This window comes from Lotus japonicus, chromosome 2 (assembly GCF_012489685.1).
Source record: "Lotus japonicus ecotype B-129 chromosome 2, LjGifu_v1.2".
Taxonomy (NCBI): Eukaryota; Viridiplantae; Streptophyta; class Magnoliopsida; order Fabales; family Fabaceae; genus Lotus; species Lotus japonicus.
Window position 1 is genome coordinate 79,389,123 of NC_080042.1, and position 10,075 is coordinate 79,399,197.

The 10,075-nt window shown below is 36.2% G+C and overlaps 1 protein-coding gene across 3 annotated transcripts; it reads right to left on the reverse strand.

Annotated features, from left to right (window-relative positions):
• Positions 1–3,071: 3,071 nt before the first annotated feature.
• LOC130735738 (uncharacterized) lies at positions 3,072–10,072 on the reverse strand. Of its 3 annotated transcripts, XR_009018552.1 has the most exons (3): positions 9,843–10,072; positions 8,522–9,725; positions 3,072–3,839 (listed from the first exon to the last, which is right to left on the reverse strand). XR_009018552.1 is itself a non-coding variant. In XM_057587640.1 (2 exons), the coding sequence occupies exons 1-2, from the start codon at positions 7,819–7,821 to the stop codon at positions 3,783–3,785; spliced, it is 366 nt and encodes a 121-aa protein (XP_057443623.1). In that variant the 5' UTR covers positions 7,822–8,259; the 3' UTR covers positions 3,072–3,782. The 3 variants fall into 3 exon arrangements, 1 of the variants encoding a protein (XP_057443623.1); XR_009018551.1 differs by having other exon boundaries at positions 8,522–10,072; XM_057587640.1 differs by lacking the exons at positions 8,522–9,725; positions 9,843–10,072 and adding an exon at positions 7,513–8,259.
• Between the last annotated feature and the right edge of the window lie 3 nt (positions 10,073–10,075).

The window sequence follows — 10,075 nt, forward strand, 5'->3', positions numbered from 1 at the left end:
AGAGCATTTGGACAATATCAATACCTTTAGTATATCACTTGAAATACAAATCTTCTCAGACATAGTGCAATTCTCCAATTTGAAACTCCCACGGACAGGACGTTTAAGAAATAGTTCAATAAAATCCCGCAAGTGTAAGCGGTTCAAATTTTTGCACCTTTCAAACTCCAACTTACAAATACTTATTCATAGTGCACATTGTTGAGCAATAAATTAAATCCTTATTTTTCAACCTCAATATTTAATTATTTATACACATTGTCCATTTCTCTTTATCTCTCACAAAAGTTTAGTTCTATATGATTATGCATTCCTTTCATTAAGAATTAAGAGAATAACACCTTGGAGTTGGATGTATTGCGTGTAGGTCCAATTAGGGAGGAGTTTGGTTTCCATTGATAAGTGTTAGTTAGGGAGAGCTTTATATCCTAAATGAGTCCACCTAACTTGATTTGGATTAATTGAAGTTTATATGACTTTCAGATAGGGGGTTGGCTAAATCACCCATGATGAATTTTGGGTGAAATTACTCATTGCCTAGTTGTTTCAGTTATATTATGACATGTGTCATTTACTATCCACATCAGTTTTAATTTGTCATTTTCGAAATATATATTTTATTAATTAATAGAAATTCTAGAATAACCAAGCTAATTTAGTTAATAGCTTATTACACCTCTATTTTTTAAACAATTACAATGTACTCCAGTCCTCCTATTTCACGTTATTCCCTTCGGTTTCAAATGAAAAAAAAAAGCTCTCCCCGTCGCCGGCGGCAACCGCGACCTGGTTTGGTGGTGGACGCTTCTCCAACCAGCATGGCAAAAGTCGTTTATCTCTTCTCTCATTCTTATGGCAAAAACACTCTCCCCTTTTGGTTCGTTTTTCTTCAATTCAATTGTTTACACAGCATACATGTTCAGTGGCTGATTGTGTTAATGGAATTTTAAAACTATTATCTGGGTATGGTTTCTTTTCAACTATTATCTGGGTATGGTTTCTTTTTTGCAATTGTGGTGTTGAATTTCTTCATTTCTACCAACCAGTTTTTCTTATGCCCTTAATAGAACAATTCGTTGTTCATGATGAACATCAACAATGAATTGAAAAAACATTAACAAAGAATTGTCTATTGTTGCACACATACATGTAGACATACAAACAAACATACTTACATATACATATATGCATGCATACAAACATACACGGATAATTGGACAATTATATTACCAATGTAATGTTATTATATTTTGATGGGGTGTTAATGAAGATAAAAGAAATATGTTGCTAGGATGTGATAGAAGTAGAACGATTTGTGTAGGTGCCGAGGATACTGGTGGATTCTTTTATGTGGAGGAAAACATGCAACCATGTGCAAATAAGGAGCAAGGTGACGATGACATTATGGAATTGCATCTTGCAGCGCCAAGTGTTGCTTCAGAGGAATTTGGTTGAAGAATGAGAAATTTATCAATTAGATGACAAATTTAATTTGATTTGATGATGTTTGATTGTGTTAAGTTATATATAATACATTTCCTCTTGATCACAAAACAAACTTTTACAATATGATAAATTTTTCTCAGAAAATTTTATATTACAATGAATGTATGTTTGAAATTCTTTTGATCTGATTGCAGATGATTGTCTAATGGGTTGGTTAGGCCGCCTTGTCTTTGTCCATCCCACACAGGGCTTGAAGCTTCCAGACTGAACATCATCTTAAAGGTATGTTAACTTCTATACGTGCTGCACAACTTTGGAGCCATAGAGAGAAGTCCAGGATTTTTGTTTCATCTTAAAGGTATGTTAACTTCTATACGTGCTGCACAACTTTGGAGCCTTAGAGAGAAGTCCAGGATTTTTGTTTCATCTTATAGGTATGTTAACTTCTATACGTGCTGCACAACTTTGTCTATTGTTGCACACATGCATGTATTTATACATACAAACAAACATATACATACATACATATACATGCATATACATAAACATATACATACATATACATATACATACATACATATACATACATACATATACATATACATATATGTTTGTTTGTATGTATAAATACATGTATGTATATGTATGTATGTATATGTATATGTATGTATTTGTATGTATATGTATATGTATGTATATGTATGTATGTATATGTTTGTTTGTATGTATAAATACATGTATGTGTGCAACAATAGACAAAGTTGTGCAGCACGTATAGAAATTAACATACCTTTAAGATGAAACAAAAATCCTGGACTTCTCTCTAAGGCTCCAAAGTTGTGAAGTTCTTCACAGTAGCAACATTAGCATGGATCTTCACAATAGCAACATTAGCATCCTCATTAATCATTAGCACAATAGTAAAGTGAATCATATTTTCCTATTAAAAAAATTACATATATAGTTCACTAATAGATTATATTTAAATTAAATGAACCCCAAGCCCAAAACCCAAATTGATATACCCATTTTACTTCATCAGCATATACAAAATAGACAACCATGGATCTTCACAGTAGCAACATTAGCATCCTCATTAATCAATAGCACAATAGTAAAGTGATGTTAAAACTGCCAAATACATGTTATCAATGAAAATAGAAACTTTGTGATTCAAAAGCGAAACCTTTTCAATGCTGCAAACTGCAAAATTAAATGCTGCAAACTGCAAAATTTCTAACACCCGAAACCCTCACCCAACCCCCAAAACTCGAAACCCATTCAACCCCCAAACCCAGAACCCAACCCCGAAACAGAAACCCCCTGTCCCCAAACAAGAGAGCTCTCTCTCCATTTTCGAAGCAATTAAATGGGTTCAACTCAATTTATGCTTCCTCCTCCAGCTTCATCTTGTGCTTCCTCCTCCAGCTTCATCTTTTCACGGGTATGCTCACTCGAAAGATTTTGTTTGGGGACAGGGGGTTTCTGTTTCGGGGTTGGGTTCTGGGTTTGGGGGTTGAATGGGTTTCGAGTTTTGGGGGTTGGGTGAGGGTTTCGGGTGTTAGAAATTTTGCAGTTTGCAGCATTTAATTTTGCAGTTTGCAGCATTGAAAAGGTTTCGCTTTTGAATCACAAAGTTTCTATTTTCATTGATAACATGTATTTGGCAGTTTTAACATCACTTTACTATTGTGCTAATGATTAATGAGGATGCTAATGTTGCTACTGTGAAGATCCATGGTTGTCTATTTTGTATATGCTGATGAAATAAAATGGGTATATCAATTTGGGTTTTGGGCTTGGGGTTCATTTAATTTAAATATAATCTATTAGTGAACTATATATGTAATTTTTTTAATAGGAAAATATGATTCACTTTACTATTGTGCTAATGATTAATGAGGATGCTAGTATATGCTACTGTGAAGTTCTTTACATGGCTTGTGCTTTAAAATTTAAAGAAAAACTGATAAGACAATCATATATAAACTAGTAATTCATGGCAACTAAATTTAGAAATGCTCATAACAAGCAAATATATATAGAAAATAAAATTCTACCTTTCACCAATGTATGTGAGGAGATTATCGGTGGCAAAACACTCAATTCGAATGTCTTCTAGATGACCGCTACTTCGTTGAACAACACAACGACAAACCTTCTCCAAATCGTAGCGTCTAAAATTGCGAGTGCAGAGATTAGTCATGTCAATGGTACGCCACATGAGAGGATCTTTGCAAATGTTCCTCCACAAAGTGCACACATGAGATGCACTCATCACAACTTCAACAACATCGAGCATTTGGAATATGCTTGCTATGATGTCTCTTGGAAGCTCAAGCCAGTTTGGCCCCTCTCCCTTCACTTTCTTCCTCGATCTCAAATATACCATCCTGCAATTGCAAACAAAACCAACCATAAGAACTTGGTTTGAGGTGTACTAATATATTTATAGGTAAGTTTCAAACGGCTACCTATGCACAAGTTTGAAAATTTTAAGTTTCTCAAGGTAGTTTAATTTCCTTTGGATTGATGGGTAAATAATTATACTGAGATGTGTTTTAACCTTAAATTAGTTTACAAGTATAGCATTTATAAGTCAACAACATATCCCAAGGAAATATAGGCAGCTGTAGAATTTAAAATTCTCTTCCTTTCCAATACTATAATTTTACCAAATCAATCATTAAAACTCTTTTTTCTCAAACCATGATTCTGTGAACTCGAAATGCAAAACTAATGCAGAACTCTCTTTTTTATTGGTTGGAATTAATGTAGTGGGGCCAAATAATTTAGTGGACCTAATATGAATTTCAAATAATTCAGAAATAGTATTGATTATTGAAAAGAAAGTGTTAAAGTGACTGTTGATAACATTTACTATTTGTTATTTCAAAAAAAAAAACATTTACTATTTGTTCTAAATTTTGAAATACGGTTGAAATGATAAATTCCCATTTGAGCATCTCCTTTTATTTTCCTTAATTTGTTTCAACTGTCCTTTCTTGTGTGTGTCTTGTTTTTGAAAGTCTCTTGTTCTAGCTGCTGGTACAAAATGTGTATACGTATGGGGAAATTTGGGAGTTGTAGTGTTCATGGTAGATGTATAAAACTCCTATATTAGGGGGTGGCTTCAACATCCATGTACGACCCCGACCTGACTGCGACATTCTGACCGTTGCTGTCCAGCGCGCATGCCCGGCCGTTGAAGACGCAAACGTCTTCATAAGTATGTATGTTCCCAACAATAATTGGTGTTGTTGGAAATAGTACAAAATGACAATTATGGATGATACATTGCATTGCATGCTACAAACACACTAACATTATCATGAACATCAGAGTTGTCAAACATCTTGCCGACTTCTCCTGAACCAATTCTTCAAAGCCATTGATAGTTCAGTAAAATCAGACAAATATGACGCTAACATTTGGGACGCAATAATTTAATTACTCTGTCCCTATTTGTGAGAGAATTAGCAATAAACAAACACATTAACATTATCATGAACATAAGAGTTGTCAAACATCTTGCTAACTTCTCCCTTAACCAAATTGCATTCCTTTTGACAACCTTCTTTCTCCATGTTGTGACTTTGCATGCTTTCAACATGGAGAAAGAAAGGTGACCTTCAAGAAACAACTAAGAATTGAACTAAGCACCATCATGGTTGAACTGAGCAGTAAGATTATGCTCCATCGGTGCAGCAGCTTCCACTTCCGCATCCAAGGGTCCAGCAACATTAGGATCCGCTTCCAGAGGTGCTTCCTCATTTTCTTCCAGAGGAGCAAGATCTTCGTCTTCAATAGGCGCATTCAGATCTTCATAATTTTCTTCCAGGGGAGGAAAATCTTCTTCATGGAGATGTGCATCCAGTTCTTCATCAACTTCATCTTCATGTGACACTTCAGTATGAACAGATGAGTGAACAGTAGGACCATTTGGCGTTTCTTCAGCAGTAGACATCATCAATGACCCATTGATTGTATTTTCTTCTGGTTCTTCAACAATGTATTCCATTGGATTGTCTTCTTGTGCAGCCTCGGGAGTGAGAGGTAGTCTCTTCTGCCTTAGTGTTCTGCTGATATACATTGAAATTGAGGACCGAGGAAATAAATGATAGAGATCTATAATACCAGCAAGGCGAGATCCTGCAGGAAAGAGAAGAAACAACCAAGAAGTCCAAGGAACCACAAAGGCCCATGGAGTTTGAATGAGTGGGCGAGGAATAGTTCCCACATACCCAGTGATAGGAACAAGATTCAATTGATTGTGTTCAGGTTCCGGTGCTGGTACAACGTTTCTCCAAGCAAGCAGAGTGAAACTTGTACCAGGTGCAGAGGCTGATGACCACTGATGAGTGATGCAGCCATACTGTGACTGATTCATTTGTTGACCGAGGTAATGCAGAAACGAGGGTTCCAAGACGGATTCTTTAGGAGAGTTGTTGATCTTTCTCTTCTTCAGGGAGTCTTGGACTCGCAATTGCAAACGCCTCTTTCGTGCCTTTGAAACTGCAAGGCTGGAGATGACCTTTGATGACGATGCAGTATTTTTCTTATTCTTGGATTCATGAGAGAGACTTAAGTCAGACGAAGATGAAGAGCCGCGAGAATCATCTTCGTCACTTTCAGAACTTAAGATATGAATGATTTTTCCAGGAATAGTGTCTAGATCTGTCTGAAGAACCACAAAATCATCTTCCTTGTTGTATACATAGTTGCAGATCTTTCTCTGTTCGGGTGCAGAAGGTCCGGCTTTTCCTGGGAAGGGTGGTGCACAGGATTCTTCAAAAGACTCTTCTTTTGAACTAGTGATAGACTCAGAGGAGGAACGATGTGCGGGAAGAGATTTATGAGCTGCTTTCTTTCCGATAAACCAGGGTGCTCTGCCAGCCATAACTTTCTCCTCACTCCTCTCTCGGCTACGCCCGCGCAGTCCACACCCCACTCACAGGCTCATGTAGTTTTCTGCAACAACTCTGCATCAGAATCAACTCTATAGTACTGAAATTCTCTCAGATTTTCCTATCAAGTTTCTATCACTTTATCGCGCTATCTGTTTTGTAACAGACCCAATGAAACCTAAATTAGAGCATCAATGTGAAGAATCAGCTTGAACCAAATACAAAGACGAAAATCACATCAGTGAACACACGCAACTAATTGCTATGATTGAAGCCTAAATTAGAGTATCAATGTGAAGAATCGGCTTGAGTCAAATACAATGACGAAAATCACATCAGTAAACAAAAACTACTAATTGCTATGATTGAAACCTAAATTAGAGCATCAATGTGGAGAATCAACTTGAACCAGATATAATGAGGAAACACTAAACACACATGAATAATTGCTATGAACCCTAAATTAGAGCATCACTGTGGAGAATCAGCTAGAAGTAAATTTAGCCCAAAATTGTGAACCCTAAAATAAGAAGCAATAGTGAAGAAGAAAAAACCCCAAATTGGCCTAAATGATGATGTTTACCTTCTAGATGGCTGGACAGTGAAGAAGGAGAAGTGGAACTCTGGAAGGAGAAGCCTGAGCGTGTGGGAGAGAAAAGAACAACACGAAAGCAAACGACTTAGTGATGCTTCGGTCGAATGATGAAAACTGAAGCAGATGAAGATGGTGAAGAAGAAGTGTGTACTTATTCAAATTACTATGCTTCTTGTGTATACAATTGCTTAGAGTTTGTATTGGCGGTGTGAGAGGGAAGGAGAGGCGATGAATGGATGTTTCGTAGTCCTTTCAACTTCTTTTTGAAAATAAACTTTTCAAAAACTTTAATTTATTTATTTATTTTCTATTTTGAAATTTTTTTTTTTTATATCAGCTTCAGTTTCGCCCGTGGCTGAGATTGACATATAAACTTTTAAATTTAAATTATAATTTTCGGTTTCGCCCGTGGCCAAGATTGAGAAATAAATTTTAAATTATATAAGTTTCGATTACCAAATGTGCAAATAATGCAAATAAAAAAGAGTCAAGTAGGATTCGCTTGACTTAATAATGCAAATAAAAAAAGAATTACTAAAATGAGGCAGAAATTTTTTTATTTACCCCAATAGAGTGAATTTGGCCACAACTAGCTTCCTCTGGTTCCACGACTTTAGGTTCCTCTAGTTGCACAGCTACAGCTTTCTCTTGTTGCACAACTTCATGTTCCTCTGATTGCATAACTCCTGGTTCCTCTGGTGGCACAACTTCAGGTTCCTCTATTTGCAAAACTACAACTTTCACTTGTTGCACAACTCGATGTTGTTTCCCTTCCCTACAGCGATTTGAGGCTGTAGGAGGGTAACGACCTGCTCGCGTTGGTTCATCTTTAGGTTCACGTGAAACTTTTCGTTTAAGATTCTTCCTAGGCATTTATGTTTCAAACAATATATAGATTCTGGTACCTCACTTTCCCCGGGGAACTTAGGGTCCTTTGAAAAATTTGGGTATTCTTAGGGTTTGGGCCGCAGATATATTTTTGTTAAACATAAGCCTGGGCTAAAAAAAACATTTTTCCATTTGAAATTAAATATTAAAAATTCGGGTATATCAATTTCGTCAGGGGAAAACCCTTGTTTTTTCTGGTACCTCACTTTCCCGGGAGAAATTAGGGTTTTTGAAAAATTTGGCTTTGAAAAGTTTGGGTTGGTATTATTAGGGTTTGAGCCGTGAATATATTTTTGTTAAACATAAGCCTCTGACCCAAATAAACAATTTTTTGGGGAAATCAAGCCTTTTTTTCTGGTACCTCACTTTCCTCGGGGAAATTAGGGTCCTATGAAAAATTTGGGTTGGTATTCTTAGGCTTTGTGCCGGAGATATATTTTTGTTAAACATAAGCCTGGGTTCAGTTTCGCCCGTGGCTGAGATTGACATTTAAATTTTTAAATTTAAATTATAATTTCCGGTTTCGCCCGTGGCCGAGATTGAGATATAAATTTTAAATTATATAAGTTTCGATTACCAAATGTGCAAATAATGCAAATAAAAAAAAGTCAAGTAGGATTCGCTTGACTTAATAATACAAATAAGAAAAGAATTACTAAAATGAGGCAGAAAAAATTTTATTTACCCCAATAGAGTGATTTTGGCCACAACTAGCTTCCTTTGGTTCCACAACTTTAGGTTCCTCTAGTTGCACAGCTACAGCTTTCTCTTGTTGCACAACTTCAGGTTCCTCTGATTGCATAACTCCAGGTTCCTCTGGTGGCACAACTTCAGGTTCCTCTATTTGCAATTAGTATATTTATATAGTTTGAAACTATGTGATTAGTATATTTGAAATGACCCATTTAGTGTAGTATGGTTTTAATTGCTAATCTATAGGTGGGCCTGTGCATTTATCCACGCTTCAAGCCCAAAGAGCTCTTACGCGAGGGGGCGTGTTAGAATATAATATAAAATCATTGATGTGGCCCTTACCCAACAGCTTAAGCTTTTGGGATAAAGTGGTTGTTTGACATCTTTCATCCCAACCTAGTATTGTAAATTTTACATGGACCATGAAAACAACAAAAAAATCACTTTTCAAGGCTAAGTTGTAAGAAAGAAAAAAATCAATAAAACTCTTTGATAAGTGTTTTCTGCACAAGAACCAAAGTTCTGAGGATACAAATTCACTTTTCAAGGCTAAGTTGTAAGAAAGAAAATATCAATAAAAGTCCTTGATAAGTGTTTTCTGCACAAGAACCAAAGTTCTGAGGATACAAATTCCATTAGAGCTAGCCTATCAACTACAAGTTCAATGATTGAAGAGTGAATATCAGGGTACAATCAACTTTTATCTGAAAAAATAGCAATGGATTAAAACTAGGGACTAGCCAATTGCTATCAGAAAATTAGACACGCATGTAGTCTTTCAAGTGCATCTAAGTGGCTAAGCCTTTCATTAACTGCTGTAAAATTACAACACAAAACCCAATCTTAACCTAGTATTTTCATATTCATTTTTTTTTTTGATAAATAAAAAAAATGAATATGAAGTATTTTCATATTCATTTTAAATGTGGAAGCAGTTAGCAATGGTGCATCTTCTATTACCCTTTAGTGCAAGTGTGGACAGTGGAAAACCACAATGAGCTAAAATCACCGTGGTCAAAAGCAACTTTCCGTAGCTTTTGTTTTGTAGCTGCTCACTGTGATTTGGGCTTCACCGAGGTTTCCCACAGTAGAGAGCAAGCAAGAGCTTCAGCAAATAATTTTCCTCAACAGCACATAAACACTTAAACCTTACACCAAATTCCGGTGCTTTACCCACCACGTGGTTCCATGGTTACCTAGAATTCATTCAAAGGCAATACCCACCCTCATGGTTCTGTGGTAACTAGAATTTTTCAAAAGATAACTAAAATTGTGTGAACATGAGTTGGACTGATTGAAAAGTCATAGCTTACCATGCCGCGTGGAGGTAGATGGCCTACAGGTTGCAGTAACCTTATCAATAGCATTCTTATACCACCCCCAATATTCATCTTGCTCTTGGATATGTGGTTGGCCAAATGGATAAGTCATAACATACGCTTGTATATCCACAACATCCACCAATCCATCCAAAAACATCCTTAACCGTCCATCCTCTCCTGCGTTGAAGTAAACAATATCAGACAACAGTCGTAGTTTTCAATAT

Coding starts and splice junctions, on each gene's coding strand:
- LOC130735738 (XM_057587640.1), bottom strand. CDS start 7,821: ATGCCTAGGAAGAATCTTAAACGAAAAGTTTCACGTGAACCTAAAGAT. Junction 3,840..7,512: donor GCCAAATTCACTCTATTGGG/GTAAATAAAAAA, acceptor TTGCAATTGCAG/GATGGTATATTTGAGATCGA.